At 43.4% G+C, this 19,819-nt stretch overlaps 1 protein-coding gene across 1 annotated transcript in view; it reads right to left on the bottom strand.

The window, feature by feature from the left end:
- Positions 1 to 6,781: 6,781 nt before the first annotated feature.
- LOC126210013 (dehydrogenase/reductase SDR family member 11-like) overlaps positions 6,782 to 19,819 on the bottom strand; it is a gene marked incomplete at its 3' end in the record, with an annotated part of 68,518 nt that continues 55,480 nt past the window's right edge. The window contains exon 5 of the mRNA XM_049939118.1: positions 6,782 to 6,886. Within this exon, the coding sequence (XP_049795075.1) occupies positions 6,782 to 6,886 (105 nt within the window). The remainder of the gene's footprint in view (positions 6,887 to 19,819) is intronic.

Raw genomic sequence — 19,819 nt, 5'->3', positions numbered from 1 at the left:
AAAATTCTTTCGTTTTCAGATACGTTGTGTATACTATTACTATATATGTCTGTAGTTGTATCCACTTGTTGATAAATATAACATTTATAATGCAGATGCTAAAGGTTAATTTGATACTCTCAGATTTATGTGGATCTAAAAATATGTGAATAGCCAGAATGTAGAGAGTGACAGTTATCGGACTGTATGAAATAAAATCGTCCTAGCCTCTGAGCGGTTTGTGTTAGAACGTTCAAACTGCATGGTTGCCCGCGGGGCCTGTCGAATTAGTATGCACATGCGCACATACATTGTTGTTGAAGCCCACTGTCGTTTAGATGGATTCGTCAATAAAATTGACGTATTCGGGGGACTAAGAATCGACATTTCGCGATCGAGGAGTCTCTTCAGCCACAACAGGTGACCGTGAGGTGGGCAATGTCCAGCCACGAGATAGCTGGTGCGATATTCCTTGATGGCATGGTGACTACCCACCCGTGCGTGAAGGTTTTGGCGGATGATTTCACCCCTATTATCCTTAGTGATCTAATTTTCACACGATTTGGATCATGCAAGACGGATCTCGACCCCATCGAAGCAGGAGAGTGTCTGATTTCCTGGAACAGCACTTTGGGGAGCGCATTCTGGCTCTGGGGTACCCAGAGGCCACTGGCATGGGCCTCTATTGGCCGCCACATTCTCCTGATCTGAACACTTGCGACTTCTTTTTGTGGGGCTCTGTTAAAGACAAGGTGTACAGAAATAACTCCAAAACCACTGCTGACCCGAGAACAGACATTCAGGAAGTCATCGACAGCATCGATGTCCCGACACTTCAGCGGGTCATGCAGAATGTCGCTATTGGTCTGCGCCACAGCATCACCCACGATGGCAGGCATATCGAACATGACAACCTAAAACCGGATATCTGTGGTGACGTTTACATGTTGAATAAAGTGTGTGCACGCCGCAGTTGACAACTAATTTACCTTTTTTTCATATTGTTGTTGTTGTTGTGGTCAATAGTCCAGAGACTGGTTTGATGCAGCTCTCCATGCTACTCTATCCCGTGCAAGCTTCCTCATCTCCTAGTACCTACTGCAACCTACATCCTTCTGAATCTGCTTAGTATATTCATCTCTTGGTCTCCCTCTACGATTTTTACCCTCCACGCTGTCGTTCAGTACCAAATTGGTGACCCCTTGATGCCTGAGAACATGTCCTACCAACCGATCCCTTCTTCTAGTCAAGTTGTGCCACAGATCTCTCTTCTCCCTAATTCTGTTCATTACCTCCTCATAAGTTATGTGGTCCACACATGTAATCTTCAGCATTCTTCCGTAGCACCACATTTCGAAGGCTTATATTCTCTTCTTGTCCAAACTATTTATCGTCCATGTTTCACTTCCATACATGGCTACACTCCATACAAATACTTTCAGAAACGACTTCCTGACATTTATATCTATACTCGATGTTAACAAATTTCTTTTCTTCAGAAACGCTTTCCTTGCCATTGCCAGTCTACATTTTGTATCCTCTCTACATCGACCATCATCAGTTATTTTGCTCCCCAAATAACAATCTAATCTAATTTAATTCCCTCAGCGTCACCCAACTTACGTAATTTTGTCATATGATGACATGGTTGGAGACCGTGGCTGTTATTTGAAGACAAATGTTGATGGTGTTGGGACAGCAACCAGCCACAAATTTACTTTCAGTTCCTTTATTCAAAGTGTACCGTTACCGGTATCGAATCGTTATGATTCATCTTCAGATGGTTTACACTCTTTCTTTATAACATGTGGTGCGTTTTTTTTACATATTAATTGTCCTAAATATATATAAAATTATAAGCACGCCACACACAGATGGTTGCGTTACAGATTTTCGTTGGATGTGACTTACGTGAAATGTTGGTTTGAAGTGTTTGTTTTCATAACATTCATCCAACAGATGTGGATACATTTCCACTGCATTCTTATTGTTGCACATGTAAATCTTTCTCACTGATTTCTACTACGCACCATGTTTTGATACATACATGATCTTACAAACATATGAGTATCAAAGATGCTGTGATACATCGTAACATTTGAAAATGTCCTATGTTTGGAAAAGGATTATATATTCAGTTATGCAACTGAAATGCTTGTTACAGTAGTACGGAGACATTGATACTGTTACATTAATTATAAAGTTGTTCTTCTCTTTTTATTTTTTAGTACTTATAGGTAAAATAGTACATTATTTAATTACATTTAGCGTCATGAGGATTATAGTAACATATAAATTTGCTACTTGATCTGCAGATAGGCGTAGCAATATTATTTGCTTTGGAGGTTGGAAAATAATTTTTGGAAATTTTTCAGGAAAGGAGTTTTAGCTGTTTGTTCATTAAGGATATAGTGTGTGGTGCTGTTTTTGTATTTCTGTATTTCTATTTCTTCTAATATATTCATAGTGGCTCCTTTTTCTGCTAGATCTAAAATTCTTAAGTTGTTCTGAACGTTTCTCACTGAATGGTTTTCTTCAGCAATATGGGCTGCAAATCCAGTCTTAAAGCATTAATGTGTTCTTCGTATCTAATTTCAAAGCTTCTGCCTGTCTGTCCAATGTAGAATTTTGGGCATGTATCACATTTGATTTTATATATTCCTGATTTACGGTAGGGACTCTTGGACGCATTTACATCATGGATTACTTTTTGTTATAATTTATTATTTGTGGAAAAGGTGATTGTGATAGTTTTCTTTTTAAATAGGTTTGCTGTTTGGTATGATAGTGGGCCTATGTATGGGAGAGTAGCGTATTAAGGTTTGGCTTCTGTGGCACACTGATTTGGTTTGAAGTGACTGCTGTGAAGTGGATCTGTGGTTTTTGTCTGCATTTTTTTGTGGAGTTTTCTATTATTATGGGTTTATATCCGTTATTATGAGCTACTGTTTTAATTACATTGATTTCATTTTGTTGGTCTGTGTCACTCATTGGTACTTTTTTAATTCGGTGTAGCATCGTTCTGAAATATGCCATTTTTTGTTGGTGGGGGTGGCAAGATGAGTTGTCAGTACTGACATCTGTGGTGATAGGTTTTCTGTAAACAATAATTTGATGTTTATTGTCACTATTGCAAATCTTCAAGTCAAGAAAGTTAATGCTTTTATTAGTTTCATGTTCAACTGTGAATTTAATATTTTTGTGCATTTTGCTTAGATCTGCTGCTAATGTATCTATTTCATTGTTTGTAACATCAAAAAGCAAGTTTGTATCATCAACATATCTTCTGGAATGAGATTTTCATTTTGCAGCAGACTATGTCTAGTGATGCTAATTTAGCTGTTGGTGGGATGTCGATGTCTTTAATTAAGCTTATGAGTTCATGTGTGTTATGTATGGTGTACTTATTTTCAAATGTATAGTACTTGGTAATGAGGTCTTTTAGTTTACGGCTTATGAAGTATGCAGGACTGTTTCTTGAGTTAACAATCGGGCGAATGGGACAATTTTCTTTAAGAACCTTTGGCCGTGCACGCAATTTTGGCCCTGAGGTATTCACTGCTATGCATTTACGTATTTCATATTCGTTCAGTAAAAAGTTACAGTTTTGTAGTAGCTTTCGGAGTTTAATTTGGAATTTTACTGTAGGATCTAACTTTATTTCAGTAATATTGTTGCTACGGAAAAATTGCAAGGTTTTCTCTAGGTATTCTCTTTCATGCATTACGATTAAAGAATTTTCTTTGTCAGCTTTTACTATGAGTGCTTTACTTTCAGATGGATTGCTGTTAATATTTTTCAAATCTTTAAGTTCAGTGTTTTTGCGGGTATTATTTGTTTGTAGTTGTTTCATTACCAGTTTATTTGTCTTGCATGAAAGTGCATTTTTCTCACATGCGTCTAGTTTTGCTGTGTCACATGCACGTTTTGTGCAGGCTATGAGATTTTTAACACTGTGATTATTGAGAGTTGTTCCGAGATTATTTTTCAGACCTTTATTTAATAAAGTGAGTACACTGCTGCTGAATTGGATGTCAGTTGTATTAATAACTCTATCAAAAATTTTGTGTTGGCTTAGCTGTTTGTTTTTATCCCACTCTGGATTGTTCATAGATTTTCTTACATAAAAATGCAGTAAATGAAGCAGGCAAAAAGGAATACAACCGTCTCAAAAATGAGATCGACAGGAAGTGCAAAATGGCTAAGCAGGGATAGCTAGAGGACAAAGGTAAGGCTGAAGAGGGTTATCTCACTAGAGGTAAGATAGATACTGCCTACAGGAAAATTAAAGAGACCTTTGGAGAAAAGAGAACCACTTGTATGAACATCAAGGGCTCAGATGGAATCCCAGTTCTAAGCAAAGAAGGGAAAGCAGGAAGGTGGAAAGAGTATATAGAGGGTCTATACAAGGGCGATGTACTTGAGGACAATATTATGGAAATGGAAGAGGATGTAGATGAAGATGAAATGGGAGATATGATACTGCGTGAAGAGTTTGACAGAGCACTGAAAGACCTGAGTCGAAACAAGGCCCCGGGAGCAGACAACATTTTATTAGAACTACTGATAGCCTTGGGAGAGCCAGTCCTGACAAAACTCTACCTTCTGGTGAGCAAGATGTATGAGACGGGCGAAATACCCTCAGACTTCAATTAGAATATAATAATTCCAATCTCAAAGAAAGCAGGTGTTGACAGATGTGAGAATTACCGAACTATCTGTTTAATAAGTCACAGCTGCAAAATACTACCGCGGCTTCTTTACAGACGAATGGAAAAATTGGTAGAAGCCGACCTCGGGGAAGATCAGTTTGGATTCCGTAGAAATGTTGGAACACGTGAGGCAATACTGACGGTACGACTTATCTTAGAAGAAAGATTAAGGAAAGGCATACCTACGTTTCTAGCATTTCTAGACTTAGAGAAAGCTTTTGACAATGTTGACTGGAATACTGTCTTTGAAATTCTGTGGGTGGCAGGGGTAAAATACAGGGAGCGAAAGGCTATTTACAGTTTGTACAGAAAACAGATGGCAGTCATACGAGTCGAGGGACATGAAAGGGAAGCAGTGGTTGGGAAAGGAGTGAGACAGGGTTGTAGCCTCTCCCCGATGTTATTCAATCTGTATATTGAGCAAGCAATGAAGGAAACAGAAGAAAAATTCGGAGTAGGTATTAAAATCCATGTAGAAGAAATAAATGAGGTTCGCCGATGACATTGTAATTCTGTCAGAGACAGCAAAGGACTTGGAAGAGCAGTTGAACGGAATAGATTGTGTCTTGAAAGCAGGATATAAGATGAACATCAACAAAACCAAAACGAGGATCATGGAATGTAGTCGAATGAAGTCGGGTGATGCTGAGGGAATTAGATTAAAGTAGTAAATGAGTACTGCTATTTGGGGAGCAAAGTAACTGATGATGGTAGGAGTAGGGAGGATATAAAATGTAGACTGGCTATGGCAAGGAAAGGATTTCTGGAGAATAGAAATTTGTTAACATCGAGTATGGGTTTAAGCCACAGGAAGTCGTTTCTGAATGTGTTTGTATGGTGTGTAGCCACGTATGGAAGTGAAACATGGACGATAAATAGTTTAGACAAGAAGAGAACAGAAGCTTTCAAAATGTGGTGCTACAGAAGAATGCTGAAGGTTATATGGTTAGATCACATAAGTAATGAGGATGTATTGAATAGAATTGTAGAGAAGAGGAGTTTGTGGTTCAACTTGACTAGAAGAAGGGATCGGTTGGTATTGCATATTCTGAGGCGTCAAGGGATCACCAATTTAATATTGGAGGTGTAGTGGACTGTTAAGGCAGCCAGTCCACAGTGAAGTAGCCGAAAGGGCACGCGTCAACTCACACCGTCTGGCGTTAAGTCTGGAACAGGATACGTGATGAATGTGATAAAGAAACGTAGCTACTAGAACACTTAACTTTTATATTGTCCTTTGGTATACAGCATTCTGGATGATACAAGTGAGACTATCTTGAGATACATCAACGTCACAAATGGTTAATGGCGCCTTGCTAGGTCGTAGCCATTAACTTAGCTGAAGGCTATTCTAACTGTGTCTCGGCAAATGAGAGAAAGGCTTCGTCAGTGTAGTCGCTAGCAACGTCGTCGTACAACTGGGGCGAGTGCTAGTCAGTCTCTCGAGACCTGCCTTGTGGTGGCGCTCGGTCTGCGATCCTGACAGTGGCGACACGCGGGTCCGACATGTACTAATGGACCGCGGCCGATTTAAGCTACCACCTAGCAAGTGTGGTGTCTGGCGGTGACACCACAGGAGGGCAGCATTGAAGGTAAATATCGCAGAGGGAGACCAAGAGATGAATACACTAAACAGATTCAGGAGGATGTAGGTTGCAGTAGGCACTGGGAGATGAAGGAGCTTGCACAGGATAGAGTAGCATGGAGAGATGCATCAAACCAGTCTCTGGACTGAAGACCACAACAAGAACAACACTTTTTGTTGAATTTATGTTTCTTGGAAGCATGTATATTTCTGATTACCGGCTAACCCGCGCGGCATAATCACGAGCCGCCCCTGACTTATGCGAATGTTAATGACGTATTGATGGTATACTAGCCTACACCCTACACTTTAGTTTAGGGTCATCGCCGGCCGCTTACTCTGGATGTTGTAGAGTTTACAGATGTGAACGAAGACTGAGCAGACGGAAGAGAGGGCAGGCGCTGCTGGGACGTACCTGCACGTGCTTGGGAGCCGTGATGGCGGAGGCCACGGCCTGCGCGACGTCGTGGGGGCGTATGGCGGGCACGCGGGGCGCCGTCGGCGTCGTCGTCGTCGTCGTCGTCGTCTCCTGCTGCTGCTGCTGCTGCTCTCTGGCGGGCGCCAGCGGAGACCGAGGGTACGTCGACTTCACCTCGCCGGGGCTCACCGTCTGCACGAAGCAAAGCGTCCCCTATCAAGGGCTCATCGCGACAGCTCTACAGGCTTACCATCACTCTCACTCTCTGCTACGAGTAGGAAGCTAGAAAATGAAACACCTACAGCCGCCCTTATGATGTCATTTGTTGTATGGCTATCAGTTTCGGTGCTTTAGTGCACGAGGTCTCGGTTAACCCTCCGTGGGGCGTAATCGGCCTGACAGGCACAGCTGACGTGTTTTCCTCCCTCTCTCGCCGAGCAGGCGGCGTGGGATTTCCCCGCCATTAGTGGTTTCCCATCTTCAGGTGCTGTTCACAGCTCACTCCGTAAGTGTTCGCGTGACCCTCGTGGAGAGGAGGTGTGACGCTCGTGGCCTCTCAAGCTCATTGCGCCTCATCACGTCTCACTTACGAAGGTGCGTATTTTTTGTTCTTTTTCACCAGAGTGCTTATTTTGTTCGTTCGACGGATAAGTAACGTGAATTTTGTGAATGATTTACGAAAATATATATTATTTTGAGCTCGGCCTTTCAGGCACATTGCGCCCTAGCACTTAATTATCCTGGTTTTTCCTCTTTTACGCCCGATTTTCCCCAAATATGGCTCGGAATTACTATGATCTGTCTAACCCACGTCATCTTGAGGAAATACAGGAGTTGCTGATGTGCACTGAAGAGGAAGACACCATGCTGATTGAGGATCTTGGGGATGAGAGTGACATTGATTCTGAATACGAGGTGGAAGAACGTGAAGGCGATTCTGTAACAGAGCAAGATGGTGAGGAGACCGATGAAGATGAAGAAAGGAACAGATAATAAGACCATGTGGGCCAAAAAGCCACGTGGGAAAAGAAAGCGCAAGGAGTCTCACAACGTCATCACTCACCTTCTTGGAGTCATAGGAAATGCTAAGAATACTAAAACTGCAGTTGAATGTTGGAATAATATATTCACTGATGACATCCTTGATATGATCGTTAGATACACAAACCAATACAGGGACACTATCAAGGATCGTTTCTTCCGACAGAGAGGCATCAGTTCTACGGGTGTAATCGAACTAAGGGCCTTTATTGGCTTGTTGTAGCTAGCAGGAGCATACAGAGGGAACCGTCCAAGTCTGGAGGAACTTTGGGGGACTGAAGGCGACGGCGTTGAAAAATTCAGCCTCGTGATGATTCGTGTTTTCGAAAAGTTTGTGGAAAATTGTCAAAAGAGCTATTTTCCTGGTGAAAACGTCACAATAGACGAAATGCTTCCAGGTTTTCGTGGAAGATGTGTTTTTCGGCAGTACATACCATCAAAACCACCCAATAATGGAATAAAACATTTTGCTCTTGTTGATGCTAAAATAATGTATACAGCCAACATGGAAATCTACGTTGGATTGCAGCCATTGGGTCCCTTCTGTGTCAGCAACAAGCCAAGTGAAGTTGTCAAGAGAATGGCTAAGCCTTTATTCGGATCTGGTCGGAATATTACGGCAGATAACTGGTTTTCTTATTTTGAACTCATCGACTATTTGAAAACAAAAAAACTGTCATTTGTTGGAACTGTCAGAAAAAATAAAAGGCAGTTGCCATCAGAATTTCTTGAAGTAAAAGGGAAGGAACGATACAGCAGTATGTTTGGTTTTCCTTGATGGGAATGTTTTGGTTTCCTATATACCACGCCAGAACAAAAATGTGATTCTTGTATCTTCGTTGCATAATGTCGCTGCTATTGATACCGAATGTGGAGAGAAAAATAAACCACAGATTGTTACTTTCTACAATTCAACAAAAGGTGGTGTTGATACTGTAGATCAGATGTGTGCTTCTTACAGCGTTAGCCGAAACACAAAGCGCCGGCCAATGATAATTTTTTCACAATGCTGAATGTGGGTGGTATCAACTCACAGGTAATTTATCTTGGAAATCAACTGGAGAAAATGCGTAGAAGAGTGTACCTAAAATCACTGGCACATCAACGTGTTCTTGGAGAGCCACACAGAAGAAGTATGAAAAAGGTTGGAATCCCCTCCAGCCTGCAAAGTCGCCTCAAAAGATTTATTCCCACTGAAGATAGAGAGGAATCACCACGTTTCCCACCTCCAAAAAGACGTAGAGGCACCACCTCCACTACAGAAACGGGTTGCAGAAAAATTTCAAACTATGAATGTAAAAACTGCCATAACGCAATCTGCCTATCCCACGCAAATATGGTCTTCCAACTTTGCTTTTCTGTGCGCCAATTTGTTCCTTCTGGTGATTCTGAGTGAGCGTGAAAGACACCAGCATAAAAAAGTGACTTACAATTGGAGTTTTTTTCTTAAATTTACTGTTTGATAAAATTTATGTACTAAAAACTGTAACTGTTTGGTGGTGGTTTCAAAATTTCAGTCCTTTCAGTTTTGTTACTTTTCTGGTTAATAAATTTTTTTTCATCCACTTTCGTATGTTCTGTCTCTACACATTCCCATGAAAGTAAATGATTACGTTTAGGGTACTGAAGTTGAGAAATTGATTTCAAAATCTGTGCCTGTCAGGCTCATTGCACCCGAACTCAGGAGTCCCAGAATTGCGCCTCACCGAGGGCTAATGCTGAAGGGCTTAACTCAAATCGTGTACACTACGCATCAGTGGCCAACACAATTGCTTCTCGCAGACTACCTGTAACCGACCATCATCAACTAAGCCCTGAAGGTGGTGCACTAAAGCAACGGAAGTTGTAGCCACACAAAAAATTGACATCATAAGGACGGCTGTGGGTGTTTCATTTTCGTACATAAGCGGGCAGCCAAACACCCAGACCTCCAATCACAAGGATTTACATACAAAAGCAAATCGAAATTATTGCCCTCTCATGAAACTGTGTCAGTGACAGCAACGCCGGTGCCATTATTTTTAAAATAATAGTTCCTCAGCTGCAGTGTATTATTTCAATCTCTCTATTTCTTCGTTCGCTATACGTTTCTGGCCACTCGTTCTCGTTCAAGACAGCCAAGTCGTCGAGCTGCAACTTGGCATCATCGCTGTTCTGTCTCGACAGCAGGTTGTAACTTGAACAAGAATTTCCAGAAAAAATACCTCATCAGCTATGCAACCACACACAATATTCTCCTTCAAAAACAATAGAGAAGTTAATGTAACTTCTTTTTTCGGAGAGTACAACGTTTTGCATGATGCGAAAACGCATTCTTGCTGCACATCTACATCTACATCTACATACATACTCCGCAATCCACCATACGGTGCGTGGCGGAGGGTACCTCGTACCACAACTAGCATCTTCTCTCCCTGTTCCACTCCAAAACAGAACGAGGCAAAAATGACTGCCTTTATGCCTCAGTACCAGCCCTAATCTCTCTTATCTTATCTTTGTGGTCTTCCCGCGAAATGTAAGTTGGCGGCAGTAAAATTGTACTGCAGTCAGCCTCAAATGCTGGTTCTCTAAATTTCCTCAGTAGCGATTCACGAAAAGAACGCCTCCTTTCCTCTAGAGACTTCCACCCGACTTCCTGGAGCATTTCCGTAACTCGCGTGAAGATCAAACCTACCAGTAACAATTCTAGCAGCCCGCCTCTGAATTGCTTCTATGTCCTTCCTCAATCCGACCTGATAGGGATCCCAAACTCTCGAGCAGTACTCAAGAATAGGTCGTATTAGTGTTTTATAAGCGGTCTCCTTTACACATGAACCACATCTTCCAAAAATTCTACCAATGAACCGGAGATGACTATCCGCCTTCCCCACAACTGCCATTACATGCTTGTCCCACTTCATATCGCTCTGCAATGTTACGCCAAAATATTTAATCGACGTGACTGTGTCAAGCGCTACACTACTAATGCAGTATTCAAACATTACCGGATACTTTTTCCTGTTCATCTGCATTAATTTACATTTATCTATATGTAGAGTTAGCTCGCATTCTTTACACCAATCACAAATCCTGTCCAAGTCATCTTGTATTCTCCTAAGACAACGTCGGCCACCTCTTCCACACTGAAACTTATCTCCCGTGTCAGTTCTAATGTTTCAGTTACTTTTTCAGCCTACATCAGGCGTCGCACGACGTGGTGCAATGGTTAGCACGCTGGACTCATTTGGTAGGACGACAGTTCAAACCCGCGTCCCGCCATCCCGATTTAGGATTTCGTGATTTTCCTGAATCGCTCCAGGTAAAGGGCACAGCCGATTTTCTTCCCCATCCTTGACGCAATCCGACTTTGTGCTCCATCTCTAATGACCTCGATGTCAACGGGTCGTTAAACGCAATCTTCCTTCCCACATCAGCCCTCCACATTTCTGTCTCCATCTTCTACATCTACATCTACATCCATACTCCGCAGGCCACCTGACGGTGTGTGGCGGAGGATACCTTGAGTACCTCTATCGGTTCTCCCTTCTATTCCAGTCTCGTATTGTTCGCGGAAAGAAGGATTGTCGGTATGCCTCTGTGTGGGCTCTAATCTCTCTGATTTTATCCTCATGGTCTCTTCGCGAGATATACGTAGGAGGGAGCAATATACTGCTTGACTCTTCGGTGAAGGTATGTTCTCGAAACTTCAACAAAAGCCCGTACCGAGCTACTGAGCGTCTCTCCTGCAGAGTCTTCCACTGGAGTTTATCTATCATCTCCGTAACACTTTTGCGATTACTAAATGATCCTATAATGAAGCGCGCTGCTCTCCGTTTGATCTTCTCTATCTCTTGTATCAACCCTATCTGGTACGGATCCCACGCTGCTGAGCAGTATTCAAGCAGTGGGCGAACAAGCGTACTGTAGCCTACTTCCTTTGTTTTCCGATTGCATTTCCTCAGGATTCTTCCAATGAATCTCAGTCTGGCATCTGCTTTACCGACGATCAACTTTATATGGTCATTCCATTTTAAATCACTCTAATGCGTACTCCCAGATAATTTATGGAATTAACTGCTTCGAGTTGCTGACCTGCTATATTGTAGCTAAATGATAAGGGATCTATCTTTCTATGTATTCGCACCACATTACACTTGTCTACATTGAGATTCAATTGCCATTCCCTGCACCATGCGTCAATTCGCTGCAGATCCTCCTGCATTTCAGTACAATTTTCCATTGTTACAACCTCTCGATATACCACAGCATCATGCGCAAAAAGCCTCAGTGAACTTCCGATGTCATCCACAAGATCATTTATGTATATTGTGAATAGGAACGGTCCTACGACAGTCCCCTGCGGCACACCTGAAATCACTCTTACTTCGAAAGACTTGTCTCCATTGAGAATGACATGCTGCGTTCTGTTACCTAGGAACTCTTCAATCCAATCACACAATTGGCCTGATAGTCCATATGCTGTTACTTTGTTCATTAAACGACTGTGGGGAACCTTATCGAACGCCTTGCGGAAGTCAAGAAACACGGCATCTACCTGGGAACCCGTGTCTATGGCCCTCTGATTCTGGTGGACTAATAGCGCGAGCTGGGTTTCACACGATCGTCTCTTTCGAAACCCATGCTGATTCCTACAGAGTAGATTTCTAGTATCGAGAAAAATCATTATACTCGAACATAATACGTGTTCCAAAATTCTACAACTGATGGACGTTAGAGATATAGGTCTATAGTTGTGCACGTCTGTTCGACGTCCCTTCTTGAAAACGGGTATGACCTGTGCCCTTTTCCAATCCTTTGCAACGCTACGCTCTTCTAGAGACCTACGATACACCGCTGTACTCTGTGTAAAATCGAACTGGTATCCAATCAGGTGCAGCGGCCTTTCCTCTTTTGAGCGATTTTAATTGTTTCTCTATCCCTCTGTCGTCTATTTCGATATCTACTATTCTGTCATCTGTGCGGCAATCTAGAGAAGGAACTTCGTATCACAGCCTGGCCGCCTATCCCCCCTCCCCCCCTCCCCCTACACCCACCCTCTCCCATACTCCAGTTCCTCTGCCCAGCCCCATTTCCACATTACAATCCAACTGACCCCACTATTTGTATTCACACGCTACACCACTATATAACCTGCAGTCTTACCTTTCGCAATTGTGTTTGTACACAGTGCAGTTCCTTTCATTTTCAGTAAATGTGCAGCATTTTTTAAGTCCTTTCTCTTCCGAAATCATTGCTTTATATTTACGAGTGTTGCCGCCGAAAGTAATACGCCGAATTTTTTTCAACAATTCTTTATCGAACATTATGAGAATTACGCACACGAAACAGTGGTGTATTATCTGCACATCTTGTTTTTTCACGTAAACCCCAACCCGTTCCGTGGGCTCCCTCGAGCGTGAAAGAGAGGCGTGTCCTGGTGGCGGGGCCAGGGCTTCACTGTGTCAGTCACCGCCTCATCGTCCTTCCACGAGCGGTATCCTTCAATGGCCCAAACAAGTGGAAGTGCGAGGGGGCTGGGTCAGGGCTGTAGGGTGGATGGGGTAACACTGTCTGCGATGTGTTCGGCAGTCCTGAGACCTGTGTGTGGCAGAACGTTATTATGTTGCAGCAAAACATCTCCTGGGATGCTGTGACGCCGAAGTCGCCAGAACGCGTCTCGAGTTTCGTTAATGTGTTGACATATGCTTCTGAATTAATGGTACCTCCTCGTGACTTCACAGCAATAAGAATCACACCTTCACAGTCCCAGAACACGATGATCATGACTTAAGCGGAGGAAGCAATTGCTTTGAATTTTTCTTCTGTGGGGAATGGGAATGGCGCCATTCCATGGACTGTCGTTTTGTTCCGGGCTCAAAATGGTGAATCCAGGGTTCATCACGTGGCACAATTGGGGATAAGAAGGTCTGCTCTTCAGCTTCGAACCTTGCAACAAATCGAATGGTTTTTCTGTGCGATTCGTGATCCACCGTCAGATACCGCCGGACCCATCTCGCACACACTTTTGAACATCCAAGAGTGTGGATAACTGCATCCACACTTCCTTTGCCGATTGATAGATGCAGCCCCAACTGCCGAGTCGTAACGCGTCTGTCCTCGCGAATGAGATCTGCTCGCTGCAACGTGTCAGGCGTGACAGCCGTGGATGGTCTCCCTGACCGCTGCAAGTCGTGGAGCTCCGCCGAACCGCCTTCTGATGACCTCACCCTACGTACCCAGCCACTAACTGTACTTCTGTCGACAGCAGAAGCTCCACAGACTTTGCACAGGTGTTTGCGAACATTCCCCACAGTTCCTTTCTCTGCACTGAGAAACTCAATGACGACACGTTGCTTGTAGCGTACATCAGCTACAGACGCCATTTTGGAACTGTCCTGCAGCTACGCCATCTGTCGGAGGTGACGGGAACTTGGCGCGCTCACTCAGGGGACTTCGAATAACACGTACGTAACGCTTCGCATTTGCAGCACTGTTTTCAGCTGGGGGAAAAAATGCGGTGCATTACTTTCTGGGCAACTCTCGTGAAAAGGGGAAAGTAACTGAAAGCAATACTTTTTGAATACCACCAATGGAAACGTTTCACTTTTTTAATTATATTGTGTCTGTCTGTTGTTATTGACGCCTTCAATCCAAAGGCTGGTTTGGTAGAGCCCTCCACACTGGCCTCTCCTGTGCAAACGTCTTCATCCCTGCGTAACTACTGCAACCGTCAACCATTATGCCGCGCTTACTGTAGTCGAGGCTACGTCTCCCTCTACAGTTCCAGTCCTTCCCTTCTCTCCCCCAACCCATACACTCACTTCCCTCCATTGCTAAATTACCTATTCTTTGATGTCTAAGGATGTGTCCTGACCATTGAACCCTTTCATAGTCAAGTTGCGCCATATGTGTCTTCTCTCCCCACTGAATTAAGTAAATCCTCATTTGTTACTCGATCTACCCATCTAATCTTCACCATTATTACACTGGTGTCCAAAATCAACGCAACAAGCCACTGTTTGCCCGTCCTGTGTCCGATTCACTACACAGGGTGTTTGGGGAGGAAAGTCAATATTTTACACAGTGATAGTGTAAGTAATTCTGAACAAAAAATGGTTTATGAACACAGGTCCGCAGATGATTCGTTAGGGAGGTATGGGTATTGAAAGGAACTTTAATTCAGCAAAACTGATGTGAATATATACACAATACAACTGGACCGTAACGTGTTACACATTTTTACATAATGTCTATTTACTTTGCATTTAGTACATAATGCATTACAACATGCGTTTTGCTTGTATTCAGTTGAAAAAGACGTACCCCGTCTTTTACAAACGGCTTTACACTTATCGTACAGATGTTGTACAGTTGACAGAACAGGTTCGAATATCCCAAAAAATGTTCAGATGTGTGTGAATTTCTAAGGAACCAAACTGCTAAGGTCATCGGTCCCTTACACACTACTTAAACTAAGTTACGCTAAACACAGCACACACACACATACCCGAGGGGGGACTCGAACCTCCGGCGGGAGGGTCGAATATCCCACCGTGAACGTCAATGCACTTTTGCGCTCTAGCGATAACATGTTCTGTTGCTTATTCAGCTGCCTGTGGTTGGTTGCTAATCAACTGAGCAGGGTCCATAATGCGACGAAGCAGTTCATCTCGTGTATTTACCTTCACTTTCTGCACCTCTGATTTCATCCAACCCCACAAACAGAAATCTGAAGGTGTAAGGTCAGGTGGTCTTGAAGGCCAGTTAATAAATAGAATCGCCATGGCCAATCCAGCAATTAGTGAAGGTGTGGTTCAAATGGCTCTGAGCACTGTGGTACTTCTGAGGTCATCAGTCCCCTAGAACTTAGAACTACTTAAACCTAACTAACCTAAGGACATCTCACACATCCATGCCCGAGGCAGGATTCGAACCTGCGACCTTAGCGGTCGCGCGGTTCCAGACTGTAGCGCCTAGACCCGCTCGGTGACTCCGGCCGGCGTGAAGGTGTGATTGACATGGCCCCTCACACGTAAGGTCTGATCATGGCTGGTCACGGGAATAGTATTATGGAAGCAAATGACTATTCTCAATTACCGAGTGTCAGAATTGAAGTCGTGGGGCATTGTTGCCAACGTGGAGGTTATGAACACGCTGTATGTGAAACGGATACAGGTGTTCTGCATGTAATGTTTCCCAAATGCAGGGAAATGCTTGTACTGGGACTTGGCTCAACACTTCCGATAATTTCTTCCTGTTCTTGCAAAGTTTGTTGCCGGCCGCGGTGGTCTAGCGGTTCTAGGCGCTCAGTCCGGAGCCGCGCGACTGCTACGGTCGCAGGTTTGAATCCTGCCTCGGGCATGGATGTGTGTGATGTCCTTAGGTTAGTTAGGTTTAAGTAGTTCTAAGTTCTAGGGGACTGATGACCATAGATGTCAAGTCCCATAGTGCTCAGAGCCATTTGAACCATTTTTGCAAAGTTTGTTGACGAGCACGCTCGGACGAAAAATGTCTACGTAGAAGAGAGCCCGTTGCACGCAAAGTGATAAACACCTTCGTAAACACCCTGCGATCAGGTAATCGTTATGTGGGAAAGTGCTCGTGGTATTCTTCTCTTGCAGCGGTAGCACTACCGTCACAGAAGCCGTAAACATACACCATATCTGCGTATTCCTCATAACCGTAGACGTGTGGAATTGTTAGCAGCGCTTGTAGGAACACAGTTAACATTACACAGCTAACCGATCCGTCGCCAGTACACTACACAAGGCGGCTCACACGGCACAACTGCGCAAACAACGGGTGATTGTGCTACGCACGTCACATGACCGTAATACGTGGTGGGTTGCGTAGCTTAAACAAGGCATGTAGCCGTGCATCATTTGCAAGAAACTCACGTTACGATCCAGTAGCATTACGTACACGTTCTCTTTGTGCACATCAATTTTGCAAAATTGAAGTTCCTTTCAGTACCGATACTTCCCTAACAAGGATACAAAAGAGAAGTTCTGAGTAGGTATTAAAATCCATGGAGAAGAAATAAAAACTTTGAGGTTCGCCGATAACATTGTAATTCTGTCAGAGACTTGGAAGAACAGCTGAAAGGAATGGACAGTGTCTTGAAAGGAGGGTATAAGATGAACATCAACAAAAGCAAAACGACGATAATGGAATGTAGTCGAATTAAGTCGGGTGATGCTGAGGGAATTAGATTAGGAAATGAGACACTTAAAGTAGACGAGTTTTGATATTTGGGGAGCAAAATAACTGATGATGGTCGCAGTAGAGAGGATATAAAATGTAGAATGGCAATGGCAAGCAAAGCGTTTCTGAAGAAGAGAAATTTGTTAACATCGAGTATAGATTTAAATGTCAGGAAGTCGTTTCTGAAAGTATTTGTATGGAGTGTAGCCATGTATGGAAGTGAAACATGAACGATAAATAGTTAGGACAAGAAGAGAATAGAAGCTTTCGAAATGTGGTGCTACAGAAGAATGCTGAAGATTAGATGGGTAGATCACATAACTAATGTGGAGGTATTGGTTCAAATGGTTCAAATGGCTCTGAGCACTATGGGACTCAACTGCTGAGGTCATTAGTCCCCTAGAACTTAGAACTAGATAAACCTAACTAACCTAAGGACATCACAAACATCCATGCCCGAGGCAGGATTCGAACCTGCGACCGTAGCGGTCTTGCGGTTCCAGACTGCAGCGCCTTTAACCGCACGGCCACTTCGGCCGGCTGTGGAGGTATTGAATAGAATTGGGGAGAAGAGGAGCTTGTGGCACAACTTGACTAGAAGAAGGGACCAGTTGGTAGGACATGTTGTGAGGCATCAAGGGATCACAAATTTAGCATAGGAGGGCAGCGTGGAGGGTAAAAATCGTAGAGGGAGACCAATACCATAAGCAGATTCAGAAGGATGTAGCTTGCAGTAGATTCTGGGAGATGAAGAAGCTTGCACAGGATAGAGTAGCATGGAGAGCTGCATCAAATCAGTCTCAGGACTGAAGACCACAACAACAACAACCTCCCTAACGAAGCATTTGGGGGCCTATGTTCATAAAACATTTTTTGTTCAGAATTACTTACACTATCACTGTTTACAATATTGACCTTGAAACGTCCCCTTTGAACAATTTTACACAACTGTGCTTAACCTGAGACACAATATTTTTTAGCGCAACGCAATCTGACTTTCAACACACAATATTTTGTTAGCGCAACGCAATCTGACTTTCAAAATTCTCTAGAAGAGAATGGCCCTGACTAACATTAAACTATCTCTTTCACAAATCACTTACCTCACAAAAATCTTCGCTGCTCAAGCTACTGCAATACAGCGAGCGCCACTACTGCCAGCTAAATAAAAGATTCAAACTATGGAAGGCACTAACTACTGATAGGGATAGTTAGCAAATGAAAGATATTAATAGAGAACAAACAATGTATTTACCTTGATATCATGACAAATTACAAAACTCCGCCATCTCTCTCCCCACATCCACCACTGCTGGCGGCTCACCTCCAACTGCCCAACGCTACGCGCTGTTCACAGCCAGCTGCCTAACACTACAATGGTTGAGTATTACAACAATGCAAAGCAGCCACAGACTGCACACGGCACAGCCGGTGATTTTCATACAGAGGTGGCGTTACTAATAAAAAAACCTAAACAGCCTACTTACATAGCCCCCATGCTCCCCACAAAAAATTTTACAAATTGGTTGGGGCAGTGGCCAATACATATTTGTTAAAATTTTTTTTCACAATTACAATAACAAAGAAATCAAATGCACACACTTATTGATACAATGTTGGTCAAAAGCTAAAATTTTCTCACAGTCCATAAAGACAGTCCTGATCATTCATCACATTGCAGTGTTTTTGTCAAAGTCTGAGCAGTAAAAGAAAATGCACACGAAAGTAGTGGATTTCCATGCAGTCTTGAAGAAGTATCGTTGTCCTTCCAACGGAAAGACAGTGCTGACTCTCGACATGCTGACAGGTAATGGGCCACAAGAGAGCAAACCCACAGCGGAGTCAGTCGAAGTTTTGAAGAGTATTGGTGGGTAGGTCATCACAGAGCAGACCCACTGTAGTCCTGGTAGAGATTACGGTATTGGTGGGCCACCAGAGGTGCAGACCCACTGCAGTCCTTGTAGAGATGGCCAGCAGCCATCTGTTGTGACTGTGCAGGTGCACAATCACCATTGAAGAGTCTTGCGGATAATATAACAAGTCCATAACCACCACTTGTGCACTCACAAAGTTTTTTTCTAAATGTCCTTAGAACAAGCAATGCTGTTATCCAGTCCCTTGCTGAATTATTAACACACGTGCAAACACTAACAGTCCCTACTTCTCACAACCTTTCCTTCTCAAACACCCTGTATAAAAATACAAACTGTCGAAAGATGTGTGTACTATGGTGTTCTGCACGGAAAATGGCATTCCAGTCAATGGACAACCACACCAACGTTGACATTAGGGCACCTATTAAACGGGGTAGTGTTTGCCGAGTATCCCACATCCACAGTCGTTGTGTACACAGTCACAGACGGTGCACTGTGGGACAGAGAAGACGCCTAGCAGAGTCTCCAGTGTGGAGGGCCATGGGAAGAATGGCAGACTCACGTGCCCCGATGGCTTAATATGAATTTGATACAACTGAAATTCCACACACCTCTCCCTCAGAAATTAGGAAGATAATAAACTCTCTCAAGAATAAAAGCTCATATGGAATTGGTGGCATTTCCAGCTGGATAATAAAAGCTTGTTCCCAAGAAATAACTGGGATTCTTAGCCACATATGTAATAGCTCTCTGAAGCAGGGTATTTTCCCAGATGGACTGAAGTATGCCATTGTTAAACCACTGCATAAAAAGGGGATATGTCTGATGTCAACAACTACCGCCCATGTTCAAACAAATTTCGGGCTTGCAGCCGGTCGTCGTTCAATACTTCGCAGATATTTCAACTGGGCACCTGCCAGTCATCTTCAGGTGAGCCGTCGCAGACTGGCGGAAACCTCCTCCGTTCCGCAACATGCAGCGTACTGTAACTATTCTGCGCATGCGTCGAAAACTTGATAGTTGGACC

The sequence above is a fragment of the Schistocerca nitens genome, chromosome 10, assembly GCF_023898315.1.
Source record: "Schistocerca nitens isolate TAMUIC-IGC-003100 chromosome 10, iqSchNite1.1, whole genome shotgun sequence".
NCBI classification, from domain to species: domain Eukaryota; kingdom Metazoa; phylum Arthropoda; class Insecta; order Orthoptera; family Acrididae; genus Schistocerca; species Schistocerca nitens.
Note: the sequence above shows the minus strand (reverse complement) of the source record. Positions and strands in the feature narration are given on the sequence as shown.